The sequence below is a fragment of the Sardina pilchardus genome, chromosome 2 (genome assembly GCF_963854185.1).
Source record: "Sardina pilchardus chromosome 2, fSarPil1.1, whole genome shotgun sequence".
NCBI classification, from domain to species: Eukaryota; Metazoa; Chordata; class Actinopteri; order Clupeiformes; family Clupeidae; genus Sardina; species Sardina pilchardus.
The window spans coordinates 10,011,122-10,036,988 of NC_084995.1; the positions used below are offsets into that span (position 1 = coordinate 10,011,122).

At 39.9% G+C, this 25,867-nt stretch overlaps 2 protein-coding genes across 5 annotated transcripts; one reads left to right on the forward strand and one right to left on the reverse strand.

Moving 5' to 3' along the window:
• Positions 1-459: 459 nt before the first annotated feature.
• On the reverse strand, positions 460-4,863 carry LOC134100526 (uncharacterized). 4 transcript variants are annotated; one of them, XM_062553782.1, is made up of 6 exons: positions 4,786-4,863; positions 2,357-2,472; positions 2,162-2,209; positions 1,599-1,753; positions 1,391-1,487; positions 460-1,043 (listed from the first exon to the last, which is right to left on the reverse strand). In XM_062553782.1, the coding sequence occupies exons 2-6, from the start codon at positions 2,402-2,404 to the stop codon at positions 720-722; spliced, it is 672 nt and encodes a 223-aa protein (XP_062409766.1). In that variant the 5' UTR covers positions 2,405-2,472; positions 4,786-4,863; the 3' UTR covers positions 460-719. The 4 variants fall into 4 exon arrangements, with proteins under 4 accessions (XP_062409766.1, XP_062409750.1, XP_062409742.1 ...); XM_062553766.1 differs by lacking the exon at positions 4,786-4,863 and adding an exon at positions 3,408-3,737; XM_062553758.1 differs by lacking the exon at positions 4,786-4,863 and adding an exon at positions 2,652-2,997.
• Positions 4,864-17,846: 12,983 nt separating this feature from the next.
• selenot1a (selenoprotein T, 1a) lies at positions 17,847-23,330 on the forward strand. The gene is made up of 6 exons (XM_062518064.1): positions 17,847-18,024; positions 18,687-18,797; positions 18,968-19,094; positions 20,427-20,514; positions 20,614-20,780; positions 22,647-23,330. The coding sequence occupies exons 1-5, from the start codon at positions 17,891-17,893 to the stop codon at positions 20,736-20,738; spliced, it is 585 nt and encodes a 194-aa protein (XP_062374048.1). The 5' UTR covers positions 17,847-17,890; the 3' UTR covers positions 20,739-20,780; positions 22,647-23,330.
• The last annotated feature ends 2,537 nt before the right edge of the window (positions 23,331-25,867 follow it).

The following is a 25,867-nucleotide window of genomic DNA, read 5'->3' on the forward strand; positions in this document are numbered from 1 at the left end:
CCCTAAAGGCTACTGCTTTTATAGGCCGGGGCCAATTTAGGTCTACCTGTAGCTCGCTACAAACTCACCTGCATTAAAAAAATGTATCAAGTCAGTTTCACTCACTGATTAATCCAGGTGTCACAACAGAATCTTATACATAATGTTATTACTGTTTAATGCACATTGATGGAAATGGATACATACACTCTCAAAAAAGATGTGTTGGAAACGACACATCTTTAACACATCTGCGTGTTTATATAAGGACAACACAGGTTGTGTTAATAAATGTGTTAAACCATTTTACACAGTGACTGTGTTAAAATATTTAACACATTAGTGTGTTAAAGACAACACAGTTTGTGTTAGTAAGGTTTCATTTAAGGTTTCATTTATTTATTATTTATTTTTTTATTCATTTTATTCTAAACTGGTCAGTGAACCAAAAACTCATAGTATGATATTAATTTGTTTTATTAATGATATTAAAAATATTTCATTACATTTAATATACAACAAATCTTACAGTATATCATGGACTTATGTTATCAGACAATCTTTAATGTTAATTACTTTAAGTCTCTTGTCCGTTGGACTGAAATGCATGTTACTGAGAGAAAAAAAAAACATTTGAAATATTCTAGGAAAATATGAATGACCTCAAAAACAAAATAGACAGGTCATTTAAAAAAAAAAAAAAATTCTACACTTGGGACAAATGTACACATATGTATTTGTTACTGCATAGCCTGGAGCTTTGAAATGAGCTCCACAACTTTAGCTCTCTTCCCACTAGAGAGGGGCACTTCGTAAACACTCTCAAAGAAGTGAAACACAGATGTGATTTGGGCAGGATATACCGTATTGCAAATATAAAACATTTTAAAAAACTTGTCGATGGCGTAGGTCAAACCATTATCCTGCAGTGGGATGGCAACTTTGTCGTTTTCAGCAATGATGATGTATTGAGCAGTGGTGTTGGGTTGACCAATACACACAAGGTTGGGCTGGCGTGCAGGAGGATTTTGGTTGTCCAGAAGGCTGGAAATACTGGTTCCAATCTGGGGGATGGGGGTGGGGTGAGAAAAAAAAGGAATTAGACAAATTGATAGTTAAGCATTCATATGCACATTATTATCCTACACAGCAACTTTTGTTTGCGGGCCACATACAATCTTTTGTATGCAAAGTTGCCACAGGCCAATGCATAATTAGTGCAAAAAGAGTCTAGATGCAGGCCGTCTAATGCTACACGATTTAATGAAATTGTATTGAAACGCTGATGTGTGATAGATATATTATGCTCCTGGATCACCGAAAAAAAAAACAATTGTGTTTTTAAATAGTTTTTATAAATCATGAACAAAATGTGTAGATCTGTGAAAAAGAAAGGGAAAGGGCTACTTACAAAGCCTTCATTCTCATCTTCCATCCTGACTCTCAGTGACGGGAAAAGCGTAACCACACACCTCGCCAAACTGGTTTTGTCATCAGTTGCTGGATAACTGATAATTTAAATAAGTACAATTATGTGTATTAATTATAATGTAACAGGGCATTAAGACTACAAAACAGTAACCAAAGAGATGTTAATGAAAAATGGTACATTAACTTACAATCCATTTCTCTCAATCAAATCACTGACACCAATTTTAACAAGGAGCTTTCTTGACGTCTCTGAGAGCATTCCAGAAGCTTCATAATCGGCCAGAACTCTTGCACCTTTCCTCTCAAGGAGAGCTTTAAGCTTTTCAACGTCAATTGGACCCTGCTGCAGAGGAAACAAACAAGCACACAAAACAAAAAACACTTTAATAGACAAGACATTTAGTGCATATTTGATATAGCTGAAATGCTGCTGAACATATGCTTTATATAGATGCATTGTTAGTCTAACACCTACCTGTTAACTACTTGGATCAGCTACATTTTGTTGTACAACCTTCAAAAGGATACACTGGTTCTTACAGGGTAATAAGGATGGGTATATGGGTAACAAGGACATATCAATGCTCACTATTCATTCATTGTAGTGGTTTTAAGTATTTGTTGTTCAAGCGTTTATGAATGTTGGTAATCAATCCTTTATTTATGCCCATTCTGGATTAGTTAATTATATTTTTAATTCAAAATCTTTGTTTAAAATGCCAACATGACATCTAAGCCTTGATGTACATACCGTAAGTTGAGTTGCCGTTGCAGCCACATATACATCCGATTGTTCGGCCTGAAACATTGAGTGCATACGTTTAGAGTAGTATTGTCTCATGGCACTTTAAAGCAAGTAAATTAGTTCATGCATATTATTGATAATGCAAATTCAACACTAATGTACATAATAATATATAGGCCTAAATAAATAAACCATACATACCAATACTGATGAGCCACAGAACTTAAAAAAAACTTGAAACTTGTCCATGTGTTCATCGCTGTCTGTGTCAATGGAATATGGTGACAAGCAATTTTGGGGGATCCATTTAGCTACAGCTGTAACAAAGCATACAAATAATTAACATTTCTACATTACATCCCAGTTACATGATTTATCAATGCACACACGGCATTCAGTTTTCAATGGTTTAACACAAAAGTGAATTGCCTTTTTCTGGAACTTAAACTAATTTCTTAGGAGTGGAGAACATATCTCTCAACAGTATGTTACTCACAGTAGGCATAGTAGGCATAATTTGAGATAGATAATATGTACTTAGAAAGTAAATTAAACATAACGTCCATGCTACTGAGCTCTCGAGTTTTGTTGTTTATTAGTCTATAGCAGCTACTTATGGTTAAGTCGCGCTGCTCAGGACACTTTGACTAGTGACTAACATCGTGTGACAAAAAAAGAGAGGGGTTAACCTAATTAGTTAAAGCCTACCAAGTCCTAAATTACGTGACAGACACGAATGAGAAATGACCGAAATGACAGTAACAAACTCTCGGTCACCCCCAGAGTTAGGGGGAAAAAAACGGTTAGCGTTTTTAGCTTTAGCTTAGCACAGTTGCTGTAAAATCTTGGTTTCTCAACGGGGGCGGTACCGCCCCCCAGGGGGCGTTCGGACATTGTTGGGGGGCGGTGTGGACGAGGCAGCATAGAGGGGGGCGCTCGGGCACAAATGGGGGGCGTGAATCACTGTTATTCATCTCAACTTTTAAGCCTCTGACAGTGACTACACATACAGTGTACATTTGAATTTGGATTAAAACGATGTCTTGCAAATGATTGAATTGATGTCAATGCTACATGCTAGTTCTCAAACTATGGGCCGCAGACTGGCGCCGGTCCGCGACGTGAACACTGCAGGCCTACGGAGCCACATAGTGAAATTATTCCCGGCGCTTCGTCTGATTTGCAACTGATCAAGCCATCGCGGACCGACAGAAAAAGAAAAGAAACTTTTCTGCAATCAGGAAATACTCACTAGTTTGGCGTCTTCAAACATACAGGCATGCAATTAAGTAGTGTGAGCGTGCATTCAATGCATGCATGTGCGCGTTTATGCGAGAGAAACTGAAACTAACGTTGGTAGCAAAGCTCCGCTGCAACCGGTTGGAAGGCTATGTAACAACAAAACGACGGGGATTCTTCCAACGTCCATAAAAACATAGCAGAGACTATAATACAGTCGAGTATTGTTTTGCCAAATTTGAATACAACATGGCCAAAGGCTATTGAAGCATATCTTCCTGTTTAACTCAAAATCAGTGATTTATGCCTATCTGCTCGGTCATTTACCATACACAAAGTTGGTGTTGTGTTTCCTGAATCCTTACATTGAAAAAATACGGTTATTAAAAAAAACATGTCCATTTTTCCCATTTGCCTGCTACCAGTGTATGATGCTTGCATGAGGTAAACACCCAAAAACAATGGCACCCATAATTGCTGTTGTTTTGAGAAGTAGGCTATTTTTCCATGCAATCATTATGCAACCATGCAAAAGCAACGAAACTTGTAATTATATTTTACATTAGTAAAGCAGTCCACTGATCCTGTTTTCACCAACATTTTGTGAACAATGTTAGCAATGTTGATTGTTTTGAAGTGCATGTACAAAATAGCATAACAATAATTGTGATAAGGATGATCATAATGATAATTTGATAGTTAATTCCTTTTCTACAACATAGGTTTCATAAGCCTACTCATAAACTTCTGTTTCAGTTTTTTTTAAACCAAAACTCTGGTATCAGCGACACTTTTTTGCCTGTAGCCTAGCCTAATATTTAGCCCTAGTGATTTTTTTTTTTTTTTTTTTTTGGTGGGGGGGGGGGGGGGGGGGGGGGGGGGGGGGGCTTTAAGATGATCATCAAGAGGTTAGGGGGCGTTTGTCCAAAAAAGGTTGAGAACCACTGCTGTAAATGAAGGGTGTCAGCTAGCAGATGTCACATTTCCAGCGCAGCAATTAGCAATCGAGCTAGCTAAAAGACTACCGTTGCAATGGCTTCACCCTATCTTTTACTGTCTATGGGCTTCACCTATAGTTACAGGGAGCTAACACTAGCATGCTAATGTTTCTGATGTTGAAATTAAGGTTGTCGATGTATCTTATTTGCTGGAGTGACACGAAGACTGCAAGTAACCTGACCCTCTTTGCAAAACAACATCGATATGCAATATTATGACTTTACCTCAGTATCCCTTGACAAAAGGGGCTTGTTATAAAGTTCGCTAGCCCGTTAGCAGCTATAGACTTCGCTGACGTGTGGCTTCATTTGCCCAAGCTTATTATAACATTCATGAAGGTTTATTTTTTTTAAATGGCAAATTATATGACATATCTCAAGACAGTAACTTACCTCATGCACATATCCACCTTCCATTTGAAAAATGTGGCTTCTTTAGCAAACCTTTCAAGGCAAGTAGAGCAGCGAAGCAGTGGACAGCCAGTACTGCAGCATAGAAATAGAGCTCCCCAGTCCCGCCCCTCCTCCGAGAGACGTGATAGTCCGGAAGTAAATTTCCCATTCATTTCTCCCATTGACTTCTGGAAAAATCCGGATTGAAAGAGTTTTAGACCATGCCTTTGGCTAACCAGCTACGATGTGACTCATAAGCATATAACTTATAATTTCGAGTGAAAAAATGAACAGAAAATGTAAAAAAAGCGAAAGGTACAAGACTGTGTACATATCTTAAATTCCGAGATAGAAAACTCAAATCCCAGGATGCTTTGCAAACGTACACACATTTCCAACATTTGCAGCCTAAAGATAGTTTAACATGGTTCCATATTGATCTGAGAAAAGAAGATGATTACTTCCTACCGTTTCCATTGAGTAAATTCAACCTTCAAGATGAGAAAACCGTTATTTTTCGGAAGACCACACATCGGTCCTGATCAGCCCTGCAGCCATTTTAAGTTTGGAAGTTCCAGCGAGACGAAGCTGGACGATAGGCGCGGGAAAAGCTGAGTACAGTTTGTTTGGCATTGCCATGGCAACGGCGATCTCTACCAATCAAAGGCTCTGCTTTCACCAGTTTTACACGTTAGGGTGTCGGGTAGTGTAGTACTCTCTCGTTAAATCGTGAATAAAGCATTGTTTTCTCAAAACAAGGTTGATGCCCCCATTAACTTTTGACATCTATATGAGCAGGTATAATCGCTTAGTCACATCGTAGCTGGTTTTAAGTCTACCATGGACGGTTACGATGTTATGGCTTATTCTCCAATTGTCAATGGAGAAATTGTATTGGATTTTTACTTCCGGACAAGGCTGTGGGCGGGACTGGGGAGCTCTATTAGAGAGGCAACGAACTAACGGTCGTGTCAGGAAGAGATGTGATTGGACAGTAATTTAACACATGATTGTGTTGAACATACCCAAGAATTTTACACAAATTCAACATAAATGACACAAACTGTGTTAGAAGTGTGATAACACACAACATGTGTTACTGTTAACACATGATTTCATTAGAGGTTTACACATCTTGCATCTGTGAAGCAAATTTGTTGAATTACTGAAATGTTGGATCGTGTGTGTGTGTGTGTGTGTGTTGTGTACCTTAAATAGGCCTATTGCTTGGTGAAGTGTTCATGTTGCTAAGAAGTGTGTGTTATTAGCACGGCAGATCCGCGTTTTGCAATGTAGAGATCTGCGACAGTACTATTTCCACCGAAAGTCACAGTCGCTTTCAGGCAACCCAGCACAGAGATAGCATTACCCCCATATAGTCTTTAAGTCTATAAGCAGGCTTTTCAGGTACAGCTGTAGTGAAGAGCTTTGTGTACACTGTCTCTATGGACACTGCTGAGCCTATCTAGCATTAAATCAATGTCCTGGCTCTCCACCCTGGTGTATTCACTTTAACGGTGCACATGATATTGCAAGCATTTCCTACACTCACATTCAAAATGGTTACCTCAGGCACAGCGATCTCCTGAACATGTTTGCTTCCCCTGCATGCATACTTTTGCAAAATGTCTTTTCTTTTTGCAGGCACTGCAGAGTGCTTCTTTAGCAGGACACCCCTCGAAATTAGCTGTGTTGAGCAGAACCACATCTGTAGCATGTTTTCCCTTGTACTTTTTCAGAATATGGAGGCAGTTGACTTTTCCCTTTCCTGAACTTGCCATGCTGCTGCGAACTGTCTGCTTGAACTGCATGTACCGCCCCATCGGCTCTGTCTGTGCACATAGCCTTAGCCTCCGTCACAGCAGTTTCAATCTGACGTGCTAATGTTAAAGTTTTAGATAGAGTCAATGGTACCTCCAGCAGCAAGCGCTTTCTAATGCATGTTGAATTAGTCTTTGACAATCTGGTCCCGTATCATTTCCTCTTCCATTGCTCCAAACTGGCATGTTGCAACTAGCTCCCTCAAAGCAGCCACAAACTGATCTGTAGTTTCGCCTGTGCGCTGACCTTGTTGTCGAAAGCGGTAACGTTCAGCCACGACATTCACTATTGGTGAAAAACAATCCCGGATAGACTTCAAGGTCTCTGCATATGACTGGTCGGCAATTGGAAGTGTGTAAAAGACTCTTTGACCTTCGGTGCCCAAACAGTGAATCAACAAGGCGCGCTTTCTAGCTTCAGGCAAGCCCTCGTCAGACATAGCCAGAAGGACATTTTCAAACGTGCGAATCCATGCCTTGAAAGGTATCGGCGGCTCACCAACGTTTTGTAGAAACGGCGCAGGCTGGCGTCCGCCAACGTTCATCCGTTGTTTTCTCATTCACTTTACATTGGCTGGACTTAACTTGATGCCGCACTGAATTGTGGGTCCGATGCATTGCCTTGGATATGTTGCCTCCGTTAAAAAGTTGAGAAATTTTCAAATTTTGACGGATCGCGGCGCGCAAGCGCCAGCCAATGAAATTCAGTGCAAATTTTTGAACACTGCAAACCAATCAGTATGCGTTTATGGAAATATGCAGACGATGAAAATGGTGCATACGTTGGCGGACGCAAGCGTGTGACCGCACCATAAGCCAGCCTGCGCCGTTTCTACAAAACGTTGGTGAGCCGCCGATATCTTTCAAGGCATGGATTCGCATGTTTGAAAATTTCCTTCCATGATAGTATGACATAGGTGTATTACCCTTCCATGCCACTAGGTGGAGGCATGCGTTAGAATAGAATAGAGGCTACCTAGCTTAGTAGAAAGGTAGAGATACTGTGTGGTATGTGAAGACTGGCTGTATGCTGTTACCTTTGCTCAGTTTAATAAAGTTAGTGAAGTAAGCAACGTGTGTTATTCACTACACAACATATTGGCGACGAGGATGACGACCTTGCACCAGGTATTGTATCACAATGACAGGGTCTGTCAACAAATTACAGTAAAAAACAGTAAATGTGAATATTGTTGATCAAACAAAAATGTAGGCTGGCTTATGGTGCGGTCACAGGCTTGCGTCCGCCAACCTATGCACCAACGTTCGCAAACAGTATTCCGTTAGCCTGGAGTTTTTGGTGAATGTTTGCTAACAGTCTGAGGAGGTGGTGCGCCGCGAACATACAGTGGAACTGGACGTGAGTTTGACGAATGCAACAATGCAATTACTGTTAGAATGGAAGGTTAACACCAAATCGTTCAAATTTAACAGTTCAAAGAAAACATGTTCACCTCGAACGTTTGCGAATTTGAACGCGCCTCAGGTGTGATAAGGGTCAGGCACAATTGGCTGATGACTGGTAATGGTTTACCACATAGGTGAGGTAGGCCCATAGGGGAAAGGGAAGAGAAATAAAGTGGGTTATTACTATAAGTCATGATGCTGGTATTAATAAGTATATCAATGGGGATATAAATTATTATACTATAGAAGGAAAAGGCAGAGGGGAGAGGGAAGTAGAGGAAGCTGAAAGACAGGACAGGGAGAGAGGGAAGGAGGTAGAGTTGAGAGAGACAGAGGGAGAGGGGAGAAGAAGAGTTGTACGGCATGACACATGAGAAGTCCATGACAGCGCTATGCTAAAGCAGCATAAGGCATAGTGGAGGGTAGTCAGCACCAGCACAGGTGTGGTCGGCGTTAGTAGCCACCATGGGACGCATGACTGGGGCACCAGTCACACAAGCCCACAGCAGAGGTGGTCCGTTCCAATAAGACCCTGAAGTGGTTGAAGTTCCACACTGCACCATACCTAACTATAGGAAGCATTTGACCTTCTTATCCGTACACAATGACACAAGGACTTATCATTCTGATGCACTGAAATGTTCATTGACACAAATATTTAGTTTTGAGTGATGGACTAAGGATTTAGAGCAATAAACTGGCTTTTGAAGGTAATCCATGGTGTATTTGTACAAATAGTTTCGAGGAATGCACTTGCTGTTTAGCAAATCTCAAGGATGACTTGAGAAATGTACCAAAGCGACTGTCTGAGAAAAACTGTAACTGGTATGTAACTGGTTATGAAACTGGTTTTGAAATAGCTTCCAAACCACACTGTAGCTCTAGCGAACCATACCCCAGACCACGTTTTTCTGGAAGACTCTGGTCCAGTTTCGGGTCCGTAACCCTATCGGTAGACTGCATTCACATTATTAAAATGAACCGAACCAATGGTCAATACAAGCTCAGGTCTGGAGCAAAGGGTCTTGTGCGAATGTGCCCCTATCAATTTTAGTAATTTCTTCTTTAACATTTTTTAGTATCTCAGATTGAAATGCTTGTTTCCAGTCATTAGGAATGTTAAAGTCATGCCTACTCACCTCATATGCAAGCCTCATTCTGTTCCTCTTCCAGCCATGGACTCTTTCCTATCAGGAAAGATCCGGATTCCTCCTGACTTGTTGCCTAAATTCTGTCGGATCTGGTCCTCTCTTAAGCCCATAATGAAGCCTCTTAGCACTCTCTCAAGAACAATTCTAGAAAATAAAGTGAGAAAGAGAATTGACTTGAGAGGCTGATACTTCAACTTCTGTTTGCAATGATGCTGCAGAAATGGTTTCACCATACAGTCTTGATAATGCATTAAACATTTTGGTAGCAGTGTCTTCATCTGTTGCATTAAGAGTCAAAAATAATTAAATCAGATTGGGTCATACAATCCAATCTTGTTTTTGATCTGGATGAAATGTACAGTGTATGATCAAACCTTTTTCGAAAGACTGGGATTTATGATCCAGAAAATCAGGATTTCAAAATAAAATAAGATGTTTAACTGTTCCATGTGTTCTTCTATTGGAAAAGCCTGAGTGCCCTCTATGCTGCCCCTGCATGATATTCCAAAGGTGTGATTTCTACGCAGTGGAATGCATCCCTGTATATTGTACAACATGATAGAGCAAAACGATGTGCTAATGTAGGTGCTCCTCTAATAGATCAAATGTGATGCAGTGAAGTAAAGAGTGTTCCTGCATCAATTAAGGGAAGTTGCAGTTTCAATGTGATGGGTGCCCTACAATGACTGCAGGTGCCTTTCTGATGGAAGAAAAATAAATCATGATGCACCCATAGAGAGCATTGCAGCATGCAGTACCCTTGCATGGAAACTTGGAAAGGAACAAATCCAAATAAAAATAGATGTACAATATAGCGGTACAAAATATGACCATAGTCTTGCACACTCCCTCCACAAAAATAGATCAATTTGTCTCCCATCACTTACTCCATCCCGCTACTTTTGAAAGTCATGAAAGTCATGACCGCACATGCGGTCTTCTGATGAGTGTCTGTTCGACCAACCATAAACACTAGATCCAAAATTATTTTCATCAGTGGTTCCATGTTGGTGGAATGAGTTGCCAACTCTCCGTTCCAGCAACAGAGGGGTCTTAAGGCATATTTGTTTAATATGAGCGTTTCTGTGTTATGGTTTGTATATAGTATTGTTTTTGTTAATTAGTCCATTGATCGAATTTGACATTGTTGTTTTTATTTTTGCTATTCTCCTTATTTACCCTTATACAATGCCATATAGTTTAATTTAGACTTATTGTTTAATTGCTATTCTCCATCCATATATTCATTGTTTATTTCTCATTACTGCTGAAATTATATTGTTTATTGATAATATTGTTATTCTCCCTTTTTTTGTAATTGTTTATTGTTAAATTAATTTTATGTTTATTTATGTCTATGTCGCTTTGGACAAAGGCGTCTGCTAAATAACAAAAAAAATAACAATAACCATAACCATAAATGAATGTGTGTATGTGTGTGTTTGCTTTTGATTGTGCTCCTTTGAGAACAAAAGGAGGAGGGATAGGAGGGACTTTTAAAACAGAATATATGCCAAGAATTCGAGGAGCTCTAGGCTCACTCATCAAGTCACTCATGAAGGTTGACTCTACAAGACTGGTGCCTGGAAGTACAGTATGTCCCACTTGCTTTTGTGATCGATTTTTTGGAACAAAGATTGAAACTGAATTAACCGATGAGTCATCCTTTTTCCCCATGAATACCCCGTGTTTTTGTTTGTTTTCACACAAAAACACACATAGCCTACTAAACAAATGTCCATATTGTAAGGATCCCAGTTCTCAGGCTGATGACATTCTTTTCAATCATATGGACTCTTGATTAGCTACTAAAATGTCACTATACAGCAACTTTTGAGTAGCTTTTGCTACTAACCTTTTGCCTTTTCATAGGAGAAACTGTGAAGCAGGAAATAGGCTACAGTGTACAATGTCATGTCTTAATTGACCACCTGAGGAAAACAATGGTCTCTGTCCCACAACAATGTGTGTGCGTTGTGATCTTGTCTTCTTTGATTAGCACTGAAGGAAACAATGATCAATGATTACAAAGATGGCAATTATGCTAAATCCTCTTGCTGCAGGTATGATGACCAATCAGTCTTATGTGTGTATAATTTGCTTGATTCGTTTATTTTCTCTAAATAAGATTTATTTATGAGTAGTATGTTATTCATGTTGCAATAATTGGAGAAATTCAACCATAAAATGTGTGTTTAGATTGGATATGCAGCAAACAAGTGACTCTCTTACACTTCCATTGACTTCCATTGTATTAAAAGAGCACATCATGTGGTGCAAAGTGGTACTGCAAATCCAATGCAACTTCAGTGGATTTATAGAGAATATTTTCCAAAAATCATATCTCAAATAAAGAAACTCAGCAACATGCCAAAATGTGGGACAGATGATCCTCACAGAATGATATATGGTCCACATGGTGAAACGAGAAGACGAAAATGCTTTTTAAAAATCGAGCCCAATTAAAACAAAATGCACTGACAATATGATAATGATTACAAGCAAGGTTTATGCATGGTCATGACCATATAGTCCATATATGAGTGGGGGGGAAACTGATGAATTTGTGGCACATACTTTTCGAATGAGAAGCCTTCAAAAGCGGTGATGTCTTTTCACATAATGAATTTATAGCCATTTTCAGAGCTTTGCAGAGGGAAAATTACACAAGATATTCCATTCCATTCATATAGTTTCACTGATGTGTGTGAAATACCAAAAGAACCAATAATGTCGCAAGTTGAACAAAAAGGATTGTGCACAATGCTTAAAATGACTTGAAGCTTCAAAGGGCTGTAGTTTTTTAACCATTAGTGATCCAGATATACTAGCCTATTTAAGGGTTTAGTCTACACTCACTGATTTTTTTCAACAGTGATTTTTTTTTCAGATTTTTTGGGAGAGGGTCACTTTCCAAATGTAGCTGAAATTGGGTGATTTGACACAGAATGACCCCTAGGCCTACTTGAGTACATTTTTACTTCTACTTGAGTAGGCCTATAGTTTTCCAGTAGGCTAGGCCTAGGCCTAGGCTACTCTACCACAATAACAGATGCTTTTGTCCAAAACGATGTATGAACCAGAATAGTTCAAATGAACAATAAACCGTTTGATAAAATAAAAGGTTTTAAAAGTTGGTACGCCAATATTATGCAACATCAGATAGATAGTTTTTTTTCATTAACAATAATGTGTAACTGCACCCCATAACTGCACCCCATCACATTTCTGAAAAAGGCTTTCAAAATGGGCGGGACGTTCTGAAATTTGGAAGTGAGTGCAGAACTGCAGCAGCCAATCAACCATGGTGATTTTGCGTTAATCTGGGAATGAGTGCTGCCAGAGCCCATTTATGGAGAGCCGGTCCACTCGCTATTAACTCCATTGTACCTGCAGTTCCTGTTGCAGTTCCACTAGGGGTGGGAATTGGCAAAAGAATGACAATTCGATACTATTGCGATATTTGGGCCAAAATTCGATATTTTTGCGATTCTAAACATATTGCGATACAACAAGTATTGCGATTCGATTCTGCGATATATTGCTATTCATGTCTCTCATATTATTCAAAGGCATTACAAAAAATAAGGAAAATAACACTGTTCAACTCACTCTGTCATGGCGTGGTGCATATCAAGGTCCTTACTATTGGCTTTTTGTTGAAAACCGAAGTACACCCATACTTTCAATGTGATGGAGGGTCGTCTATAACAGGTTGTGATTGTGAAGCCATTTTTATTTTAAATTGCCGTTGAATGCACAATAAACCGCCACAACAAGCGCCACCTTGTGAGTGTAATATCTTGAAATTCCCCTTGGGGACTCAAATAAAAGTAAAATAGATAATTAAATTCTATTATTAAGTATTGCGATACTTTGAGCTACTAGTATCGATATAATTGCATGCACAAAATATTGCGATACTGAACAGAATCGATTTTTTCCCCCACCACTAAGTTCCACTAGGGGCGATCACGAGCAAGTGATCAAACAATGGGGGTCTATGGGGCTAGACGGCTAAATTGGTCTGTTTCAACTGATTGTCATTAAAAAATCAAAGATTGGATTTTAGTTTCTGCAAGCTCAATATGGGTTATAGGTCGAAAGTTGAATGAACAATTACTTATGGCCCTTTGGTTTCTCACAGGCTTGGTCGTTGTTGCCCATAACACACTAGCATCCTGCTAATGAATGACGTCATTGACACCTTTGAAAGGCTTTTTAGAACAATTAAGGGACTTAAAAAACCTAATACTCAGCCGTGTGTTTTTTCTTTGACCCCCCTTTCGCATACAATATTCCGATTTCTACACAAAAAATGATATCCAGAGAAAAGTGGATTTAGGAGAAACTCCATTCACCTCCATTCATTCTCCACTTGCTCGCGATCGCCCTCTAGTTGCAGTACCATGCGGAAATAGGCTATTTAGCGAGTGGTCGTTCTCCCATAGACCTAAAAGAAATGGACAAACAGACTCCGTTGTTCTCAATGGGAGGGGGCTGAAACAAAAATCCGTTTACTTTCCATCGCACTGCGCAGACTCGTACTCATTTCGTGACGTTAGCCATCCTGTACATTGCTGTAACTCGTCTGGTAGATGGGATTTTCCCAACCACTGTCAATCCGTTATTAACGTTCGTTTTTAATTAGAGGTGGGCATAGATTAATTTTGTTAATCTAGATTAATCTCACTGTAATCTTGAAATTAATCTAGATTAATCTAGATTAATTTTAGGTGCACCAGTGCAAAATTTAGGTGCACCCACATTTTTCATTGCATCGCCTTTAACGCTAAAAGGTCACCTTTTTATTGCTGTCCTTTCATATAATGTTTTTTTAACAACAAAAAGTCTAGAAAAAGCTTGAAACACAATAAAAGATTTTTTTCCTTAAAAAATTATTTATATAAGCCTATTCTACATACTGAAATGTCTGATATTCATGACAGCACACTTTATGCATATTGCAGCCTACTATTCATATTACAACTCTGCCTCTTTAATTCAGCTGTGTGCTTGAAACCTCAAAATGTAAACAAAGCCTAGCATAGTTGGCTAGTTCATCATAGTTTACTAGTTGGACTGCTCAGTTTCCCCACGTGTGTTTACTGTAAGTTTCAATGTGGGCTAATACTTTTTCTCCTTTCGAGTTTTGGAGTTGGAAAACATTGCTATTGAGATTATCATCCAACTCATGCAAGAGTGACTTGAATGTAAGAGTTTTAATCAACTTTCTGCAGCAGTGATGCTAACCGGAATTTATATTAATTTAGCTAACGTCTTCTATATGCATCATTGCTTTCACGATAGTGAATGTTTTATTTGGATTAAATGTGCATGTCGAGGGGCGGGTCGCGACTCGCGAGTGTCCTGAGCGCGCACGGGAGAGTGAGGGAGAGGGAGAGGGAGAGCAAGAGAAAGCGGGCCAAGGAGAGGGGGGTTACTTCTACTAGGAATGAGCGATCAGGTGCCGATTCGGGAGGGGTCTGAGCTTATCGTCCATGTTTGGAGGATGTATCATTGGTTACTGTTTGGTAAAGTTGCACGCATATAGTCTACAACTTGTGAAAGAAAGCAGCCGAGCAGCGTCAGGTGCACCAGTGCGACCTAGACTCTTTTCAGGCGCACTCTTAAAGGGATAATCCGGAGTGAAATGCACTTTAGATCAATTTTTCGGACTATTGGGAGTACATACGTTGAGTTGACACCAAAATCATGTAATTCGGATGTATTTTGAGAAAGTTCGAGTTCACCGTTTTTAGCCAAAACTCGTTAGCCTGGAAGTGACCGGGGCAGGTCCTTTCGCCACTACAAAACGCTATTTTTATACCTCTTCTACTGTTCCAAACAACGCTACACTTACGTGGTAGTGAGTAGAGGGTCCCTAAAGCCAAACCGAAGTATCCCCACGTCTGTATGTGGTCAGATAGAGAGTCCAGAATGAATTTAATCGAGTCAGTACCTTCCGGAAATGTCGCGGCGGCAGCTGCGCAACGCTTCAACAACACTTTACTAACATTTCCGGAGTCACCTCCAGGCTAACGAGTTTTGGCTAAAAACGGTGAGCTCGAACTTTCTCAAAATACATCCGAATGACATGATTTTGGTGTCAACTCAACGTATGTACTCCCAATAGTCCGAAAAATTGATCTAAAGTGCATTTCACTACGGATTATCCCTTTAAACATTGGCGTTTGCGCTAAGATATCAAGGTGAAAGTGCCCAACTTTGAGAATAGATACGCCGATATTTTTTTTATCGCCCGATAAGAGTTGCACGATAACGCAGCACGTTAACGCCGATAACGGCCCACCACTATTTTTAATATTATTATTATGTTTACTTGGTAATGCTTTACCCTCACAGTAGGCTACCGTAGGCTACTCGCTTTTTCACTGATCTTGCGAATGACTTTCCGTCATGGTTTTCGTGCAGGCTGCATGAGCCTCTTATCCAAACATTACGGGGAATCTCCTGTCGAACGTTAGCTTCCCTCCAACCGACATGCTAACTATACTTCTTTACGGGAAACCAACGTTATACGGGGAAGACGTGAATTAGTTTTGCCTTCGATACCCTATATAGAATACACAGAAGCTATAAGGGCGACAAACGGCACATGTTACATGAAGTTATGGGATCGCAAAAAAATCTGCAATCTATGGCCGTCCATGGGAGTTAGCAGAGCGTTGATCACCAGCTCATTTCGTGTTTCTACTTCCGGTAGGGTTGCCAACTCTGAGAAAAACAAATACGCAACAAAAATACCGGGGGGGGGGGTACCATAGGCGCAGTGATATCGTACGCAGCATCTGAAAATAGTCCCCATAGACAACAAGCAGTAGTAGTGCCAGTAGTTTGTAAGTTGCCTTGATTATTACGCCAGATGAGAGTGTTCCATGTCAAATCAGCCTAGAAAAACGCCAGGTTTCATTTTCAGTTGGTCTTATTGCATTCTAACTTGAGAGGAGACACGTTTTAAATGGGAAAATTACCAGAAATCTTAGTCACTTTTAAACATGAAGCTAGCAGGCGAGAAGCTAATGGTCTAATCCGATTCAATGATCTATGCTAGGCTGAAGCTAAAAGTTGTATCGCCAGACTCACAGAATGGCTGGATGAACGGGAACAAGGTAAATATCGATTGTTTTGCTCGAGGGGAGGTGGAAAATGAGCGTATTTCCAAAAATGGCGGAATATCCCTTTAAGGATTAGGCCACTGACTTTACTCTCAAATCAAGGCAGCTACGTGACGGCAATGATCGCCAACGATAACAAGGAAAATGAAGATAATAAATACACGTGAAATATTAATCTTACCTCAAAAACTCTAACCGTATCACCATAGCTTTTGCCTACACCGGATGAACTGATACCCCGCAAAGCTTCAAAACGGAAAGTGTCTGACGTTAGCGTGAAAAGGGCGAATTAGACATTCTCTGGTGCTGCAGACATGCTTATCACAGGTAGGCTAATCAGGGCAGCAGGTGTTGGGGCGTTTCATTCCTAATTTGTAACGACCCGGTGACGTAGATTAGCCAGAGATGTGCAGGACTACTAGTGCGTTCATGCAGCTCGGAACCTCGAAGGACCCGCCTTTAAAAAGTCCCGACCTCCGAAAAAAGTGTGTTCATGAGATCAGTTCGGAAAATAAATACAGGAAACGCATAAATACGTTATTACAACTGCTTAGTATGGTTGAGCAAGAAGGAAAATGTCTTGGGCGAGTGTTTCTATCTGTGTTGTTAATGTAGTGACAAATTACGTTGCCTATTCGTAATGACAGTGAAATTCAGCTCTTGTGTTGTTGCAAGGGAGGCCGTCGTGGTTGGAGAATATGATAGTGACATCAAGTCGGACACCTCGGGGCACAAAACTTCTGCATTAGTCTCCGAGCAAAAAATCCAACCCGACCTAGCGTTCATGTCATTTTTCCGCTATCGGAGGTCAGAAATTTCCGAAGGTCCGATGTGCATGAACGCACTATACGTCAGCAGGCACGTTTCAACCATAGGTTTCAACCTGGCGCGGAGAGTATCTCCTATACAAAATCATACGAAATGTTACTTTTCTCCGGAAATACGATTTTTGTCAATATTAACCCTGGTAATGTGTAGTTCACCACTTATGGGTAATTTCAATCAATCAACAGCTCAAAACATATTTTAGGGTGCAGTTAGGCCTACACTTTAAAGAGAAACTATGCAGGATTGACGATTTCATCTCTGGTTTCGTTTTCGCTTTTCATTTTCGCTCGTTTTATGCTTGCATATCTCTGCAGAGCTTCCCCTACAGCTTTAGCGTGTATATTTATCCATATAAAGGCTGTATAAATAAATTGCAAGCGTTCTTGTTCCACGCGTCTCAGACTTCCAGATGTAAACAAGGAGCATCGCCTCCTGCACAAACTGCAAGATTGCAATAGCGGATAGGGACACTGAGGCGGGAGGAAATATGACTGTTTTCGATAAAACTGGTCAGTCAAGCAAAACAACGATTTCTAAGCGATTTTATGACTATGAAAAAGTTGCATAGGGTCTCTTTAACACCTCTAAAGTAGGCTACTTTATTGAACAGATAAGCACTGCACTATTCAGACCCACACTCCTATTCAGAAGGGGGCGGTAATGCATCAAAAGCTGTTTGCCAATCTCAGCAAGAAGAAGACGAAGATACTGAGAAAAAGGTGAACGGAAATAGGAAGACTTGTATGGGGGAGGAAGCAAAATGAGTGCTCGGTGGCTACCTCTCACGGTCCTTTTCTTATGGGCCTTCTCTCTTTATTCAACGTCTGCTGATAATGGCGTAAAAAGGATGAAAATGCAGTATGCCACAGGGCCACTGCTTAAATTCCAAATATGGTAAGTTGGTAAATTCGCCACTCATTTGCATTATCAACGATCCCGGAAGAGTCGTGCACATTTTTACAATATAGCTAACGATAGTTTGCTAACATTGGCTAGTCTGCCATAGCTTGTCAAAGTGGTTAGCTCGAGGTGATAAGATAACTAATTATGTTTTTTACACACCGACGCTGTTATTGGGCTCATGAGAGGTTAACTTGTTTTAAGCTACTATCGTGTATGGGTTGAAAGTTGTGAAATTCTATGTAAATTGAGGCCCAGCACTTCCCTAACGACATTAGCTTGCTAAGACAACGCTAACGTAGCAGCTATCGTTATTAGCAGGGAATGTAGCTTAAGTTAATGTTCAATGGTTTTAAATCGGAGTTAAGTCCCGGTTACAGTGAATTTGTTCCTGCTATTGCATGAGTCTAGAATTCGGGGTGGCGCTAATATTAGGAATGAGTGGTCATATCAAACAGAAATGTTAACGTTAGTCTAGCACGTTTCGTGTAGTCAAGATGAGGATTAAGCTTGTGGAAAACCAAGGGTAGCGTCAAATGTTGCTTTGCATTTAGAGGGATAGTTAATGAAGGATATTTCTCAAATTGATCTAATGTTAAAATATATTTTCTCTTAGTGTTACATACTACCAGTATTGTTCTCTATTTACATGACAGTATTTCCTGAGGGTACAAGCGGGTGTTTGAGGAGTACACGCAGGCCTTGTACCAGCGTTACCCAGACATCCGCATCGAGGGAGAAAATTATCTTCCTAACCCCATTTACCGGTGAGTTGTACGAGTCTTGTACAGCCCTTGATATATAATGCTTTTATTAACATAAGCAGTGAACCCTGTTTTTCTTCGTTATTGTTCAATAAGTGATCACTTATGTTTTGACTTGGTTGAGGATGGCATGATCTGAATAGAATATAATCTTTTCTCTCCCTCTCCTCTAGACACGTCGCTTCCTTTCTTTCTGTGTTCAAGCTAGCCCTGATCGGACTGATCATAGTAGGAAAAGACCCATTTACCCCCTTTGGTGTGGAAACTCCGGGGGTGTGGACTTGGGGTCAAGAGAACAAGGTAGTTAACACTTTGTTGAAGGTTGTTACAGTTGTTGAGGGCACAACAGATGTGGAGACCCACAGGGCCTCATTAGCAACTTGCAGAGAACGGTTTGTTCTTTTGAGGATATAATATCCACGGTAACCAAATTCCCTGTCCACTAGATTGAGGTCCTAAGTGGCCGTGTGTATGTGTGTGTGTGTGTGTGGCTGTTTGTGTTACTTGCCAGATGATCTGATCTAAAGCGACTCATGAGTCATGACCATAAATGTATTAGCTATAAAATCAAAATGCACCAAAGTTGCCATCTTTGCCCATATAAGGAGATCTAGGTGTTGATTGAAGCTAACCACCTATGGCAAGTTAGCCAGGAATTAGAAATGTTTGCTGTCTTAACATATCGAAGATCACAGTACCCATTTAAAGGCAGAGGAGAAATTGTCAGGAAAAAAAAGTCTGCATTTCAGACTTTTTCGTCCCTGTGAGTTTAACAAGTGTAATTAAAAATGCCCATGTTATTTTCCCATAGGAAAAATTGGCAGATACCAGACGTCATAGATGGCAGTTTTTTTGTAGGCAAACATCAGAGTTCTATAATACCATGCCCTTGAAGCTGAGCTGCACCAATTACATTGGTGTGTACAGTATCTGATGGTGGGCTACCTAGGTGTAGACTACTCGGTACATCTGTTATGTACTGCCTGTTTTTTGCTACCTCTTATGGCCCCACTGTGTGTGCTGCCTCCATAGTGTTTTGTGGAGATGTCTCGTTTCATAACCTAATTGTATTTTTATCCATTTGATCACATTATGAGCATGAAATATGATATTTTGCGCTCTAAAAGCTGATGAATTACAAGTCATTGTAATTAAATTGTAAGTAAATGCAATAAAGAATTGGAAAGTCAGTTGGATAATTATATTCTTAGTTGTAATTTCCCTGTACGTCCTGCTGATGACCTCAGTGAGAAGTAGCTGTTAAGACGATGGTTTCAGGAAACCCGCTGCAAATCTGAAGATGTTCTTCTACGACTTATGATGCTTTCGGGAAACCGGCCCAAGATATGACCGAATAATGATCAGACATGAATCGTTAGCAATCGGCAGCCATTCAATCAACCAGGAAGACATGTTTCTAGGAAGTTTGTAGTCTTAAATCTGTACAGTCTGGACCCTGTATTGGAAGGGAAGGGGTATCATCATTTATCTTTCTAATAGAGCGTGAAATGTATGCGTGTATGCTTGTGCCACAACCATAAATGAAGTTCCCTCGCGAGAAAAATAAAAATAAAACATGGTTTCTTCTTTTTCCACATTTTTTTCCACGTTTTGCCATTTCCTTTTCAACAGATTTATGCCTGCATGATGGTGTTCTTCTTCAGCAATATGATTGAGAATCAGCTTATGTCAACAGGTGCATTTGAAATCTCGCTGAATGGTAAGACTTTAGACTTTTGTCCCTCCTGTATTTGGTGTGTCAGCGTTGCACTGTTATATTTGACCCGTTTTTATCTTATTTTTTTCCCCGTTGTAACAGATGTGCCAGTTTGGTCTAAACTGGAGTCGGGTCACCTGCCCTCCATGCAGCAGCTGGTGCAGATTCTGGAGAATGAGATGAAGATGAACGTTCACATGGACACACTTCCGCACGCTCGCTCCTAACCCAGTCTCTGCCCTGTCATATGGAGCCTGGGAGCCAAACATGTATGTGTCTACTGTGTGTTCTAAATCTCACTTGTCATAATTGAAACCTGATGTACATGTTGAAAATTAGTCAACGTAAATTGTTTATTTTTATTCAAAAAATCATTTGACCCTTTTTTCCGTCTTAAATGGCTCACTGTAATGTTGTTAACTCTTATTAACTCTTGAGGAGCACAATGACCGGCTACTTGGACTTAAAGAGAAACTATGCAGGATTGTCGATTTCATCTTAAGCTTCGGTTTCGTTTTTCATTTTCGCTCGTTTTATGCTTGCATATTTCTCTGCAGAGCTTCCCCGACAGCTTTAGCGTGTATATTTATACATATATAGGCTATATATAAATATATAAATTGCAACCGTGGTTCTTCTGGTTCTTTATGCGTCTCAGCCTTCCAGATATAAACAGGGAACGATCGTCTCCTGAACAAACTGCAAGGTTGCAATAGCGGATAGGGACACTGGGGGCGGGAGGAAATATTACTGTTTTCGATCAAACTGGTCAGTCAAACAAAACAACGATTTCTAAGCGATTTTATGACTATGAAAAAGTTGCATAGGGTCTCTTTAAGGGCTATGTCTCATTCCGCCTACATTAGTCAGTGCACTGTGAATGTGCACTGACCATTTACTACCGTAGTGCCCACTTTCGATGATTAGTACTGTCCCAAAATGAACACTTTTGTTAACACACTAATACAGGAAAAGACAGGTGGAATGAACGTTACAAACCTGACGTGCTAGGTAGCATTAGCATGTAAGGTTATGTTAACTCTCCCAATGATTGTTGACTTTAGTCAGTGATGACATGTAATTAATGCATTAGACAACAGTAAACGTTTTTTATTTCTGCTGTTACTTATGTAAGGCAGTGTATCTAAGGGCTACACTTACATTAATACCATAGAGTTAACATGTATAACATGCTCATCCCAGTGGCTGGCTGGCTTAACGTGCTAGGTAGCATTAACCTGTAACTTTTAGGCTAATTAACTCGCCGAATAATTGTCGGCTTCAGTCAGTGAGGGACATGTAAGTGATGCATTAGACAACAGTATAATGTCTCGTTTTACCACCATTGCTTACATTTAAATATGAAAGCAGAGACAACCGGACCTGCGACGATACAGGCTCGGTTGAATTGTCCGCCATTGTTTTCTAATTTGAAAAACCTCCATGACGTCCTTGGTCCCTCCCCTTCCGCTTTTTAGTCAAGGTGACGTCCGTTTAGTGCGAGTAGGGTCCATCGTTCCGCACTGAACTTTTTTACCGTTTTTAGGGGGTCATCCGGGTACCTTCAGTGCACTGACTCTTTGTGTTATCTACACTATATACTTAAAACTAAGTGGTCGAAGGGTAGAAGTGGGCGGAATGAGATACAGCCGAAGTCTAATTTAGGCAGTAACTTGTTGGCAGTGATGTTTTAAACTGTCAGGCATACATTGACATTGTGCGGAACACATTGTTATATCGTAGCATCACTCACAACACCAACCACCCACCAGCATGTAGTTAAATAAGGGGTTACAGGTCATTAACACAGTATGGTGAATTATGTCCATAATGTCCACTACAGTATACTATAACCTAATAGAAAAAATGATATATGCATAGATTGTATGCATACATAATGTTTTCGAACAGTTTACTTAATGAGCTTCTAACAGATTTGGCTGGTATATATTGTATGTTTTGTCTCTTCAGTTGAGTTCAAAATAAAATGGACACAACAATATAAAACTTGATTAACACTTTATTTAAAACATTAAAAAAAAGTTCAATAGAAGGGGCTGTCTGTGTGCTACACCAGGTGTGTGTCAGGACTCCTTTCACACTCACTCTGCTCCTACCTCCTCCTTCCATAACAGGTTTTAGGTGAGCATCTCTTAAGGCTGTGGGACCTTTTTTATGAAGGTTTGTGCTGAAAGCAGATTCTCTGCTAGCGCAGGCCGGATGTCCTGATTGGCTCTCACCATGCCCCTGGAGATGCTGGTCCTATTGATGTGCTGGAATCCCTTGCAAACTTTGTGGCTGTTTTACTACTGGAGATGATTCTTCCCTGTGCAACTAGTTGTATAGATATGCATTTCTCAACACAAAACCTTTGAAGTACACAGTTCTGTTTGACTTTGTTTTTTTTCTGTTTTTTTTCTGGTTTTCTTTTTGTTTCTCATATTCTGAGTATAATTACACCCAAATGTGAGAAACACCATTGTTGTCAGGTGCCAGAACTTAACAAGAAATTGGCAGCCAAGTAAGGTTTAGATCTTTAAATCAGATAATACTGTGTACATCTATGGCTATCAGAGACTTGAACAAATGCTAACACCCCCATTTAGATAATGACTAGCGCAATCTATTCGTCCTCCCTACCCCCCCATGTGTCCTCAGAACATGATTCTTTTATAATTTAATAGCTAATTTATTCACTTAATTCAGTCAGAAAGAGCTTAACAATTTAGCAAATGTTTTAATTTCTGAGCCATTGTAATTTTTATATTTCTTTGTATAGCAGAATGTGAGGGCTACAACAATAAAATTGATTCTAACCATGTTGGTATTGATTTTTCTTTATTTACTTTAATTTTCCTGTTTGTGTCAAATGTTCTTTGTTCAAATAGCTTGAATCTCAAGGAGACATTATATTGTTGGTCTATGGAATAGTTGATTTTGATTCGTCAGGCACACACAGGAGCAGTTTTGATCATCTTGTGCTTCCAACAGCGGCTGATCAACCAAGTCTGTTTAACATTCTGCAACATGACTTGCGAATGACAATGCACTGTTGAGTGGCAGCATTACAGTTTTTCTCAAATGCTAAAACACATTTCACAAAGGTTTCCTCCATGTTCCCCAATGTCTAAACACAATACCCCTTTCTAAAGCTACATAAGCACAACCACACCTTCTCACTTCAAAACTCAAACTTTCACACCAAAAGAGCAGCTTGAAGCTTTCAAAAATGTAAACACTATACACATCATTACACACTACAGCAAAACAATTTAAAACACAATGCTCGATTTGTGAGAAGGTTCTTTGTTTCATACTGCCAATGCATATTTTTTTAAAACTTCAGAGTAACGGATCTTAGATCTCTGCAGAGGATTAGCCATTTAGAGTTGTGAGTTTCATATGAAGAGTACAGAAAATTCTGCAAATACACTACTGTAACACAACATGCAAAAAAACAATATATTGCACACAACAGTACTCTTGAAAACATGATCAGGGTGTGAAGTTTTTTTTTATTTTCTTCATTCACACCACACAGTCACTGCGCAATAGCAACAAGTGTCTTCAAGTGTATAATAAATGACGCCAGGTGTGTTCATTGTGTTCAGTTATTGCTGACTGTGGCAAGCATTTTGCATCACATGAACTTCCATTTGAGAATCTGTGTTTAGATTTATGAGAACGGAGGATTGTTTTGTGAATTGTGTCTTCATGTGAAATGTGTTTATGATATTGGAAAATTATGGCTAGATTTAGTAAATGTGTTTAGACAACTGGTCATTTGGTTTAGAGGATTGGCTTTTGTGTTTTAGCATTTGAGAAAAACTGTAACAAACGCACTGTATGTGGTTCCAAGGGTCCGTAACTGCCCTTCATGGTACCATATGCACTGCAACCACAAAACCAAAGTGACAAACCATATCACATACAAAGCAATCATGTGCCAAAAAAACAGCAGCTTTCATTACATTTTACTGGAGTTCTCAACCAAGCACCTTCTTTCATCTGTGTTTGAACAAATACATGCTTTTTAATGTGGGGAAACGGGTGTACAATAAGCACTTTGTTCAGCCTGGTGTCAAAGGAATTTCAGTGGTAAGTTCAGTGCTTTGGTCACGTGATCCCCCCCTCCCCATCTTATTGTGGTGGAAAATGTGCCAAAGAAGTCATGTGATGAGTGAATGAAGGGCAATGTGGGTTCACAAACATTTCACAAATGTCACGGCACCGCTCACCATTTTACGGCCTGTTTTAGTTAATTATCAGTCACTTGGTTGGGAGTAAATGGCCACATCATAAAACCTACACATTTATTGTTTCCCAGATATGGATTAAGCCTACGGCCCACATGCTCTACATTTTACACTGGAATTGATTTCAGTGAATTGAAACGCCTTCCTTTATCCTTGTTATGGGTTAGATGCAACCAACTGGATCAAGTTAATATGGACTATTCTTTTTAAAAACGTCTTATTTATTTTATTTGTTCATCTTATTTGTTGTATGTCTTGGTGTCATGGCTACGCTGGTCGGTGTTGATGTTGTGGAAGGCCTCTGGAGTATGGTCTTTGGCTCCTACACAGTCCCCTTCCTGTAATCCTCTGCATCTCGGGTATATTTCTTTATTTTAAATCATTTTACTTGGTCTTCAACGTTTCTTAATTCAGCCTCTAACTCCAATTGCAGGTTTGTGAGCTGCGAGGTGTCCTTATCTATTTCAGATTTTAATTCTTGTGGTTCGGCCATCACTCTCTCGTGGTCATGTTTGGTTTGTTCACACTCATACGTGCTTTTATGCACCCTAATGCACATGGGAGAATTTGCCCCTAAATCAGTTTGGGAGCAGCATCTGCAGACATTTTACATTTACACACACACACAAGAGGATATATAGACACTTGGGACATGTTCATATTGACACACGCATGCACACAAACACAGGCAGCACACAGAACTTAAGGATGTGTTGAGGTGGTGTAGATTTAAAAGAACACATCAAATTGAGGATGAAAATGACTGGAACGTGTGCTACCAAATGGCACTTTTGCCCTTGCCCCCCTCTATACTGTAGGTGCATTACTAAGTCGTTAATAATGACATACAACATACATACGCAGCATTGTGAAGAGTATTAGGCTTTTCTATTGGTGACTGGTCTTCTCCAGACTAATCCACTCTGATCCTGCCATACCCTCGTTTTGACCAGAGCTCCTAAGGTAAAGTATCTTAAAGGAGCATGGGAGCAGATGGCCCTAATCCAATTATCAGAAGCCTGTGAGATATTTTCTGTAATTCTTCTGTAATTTTGCATCAGATATGTTTCTGGTGGGACTTTTTGCGAGTTTGTTGAGAT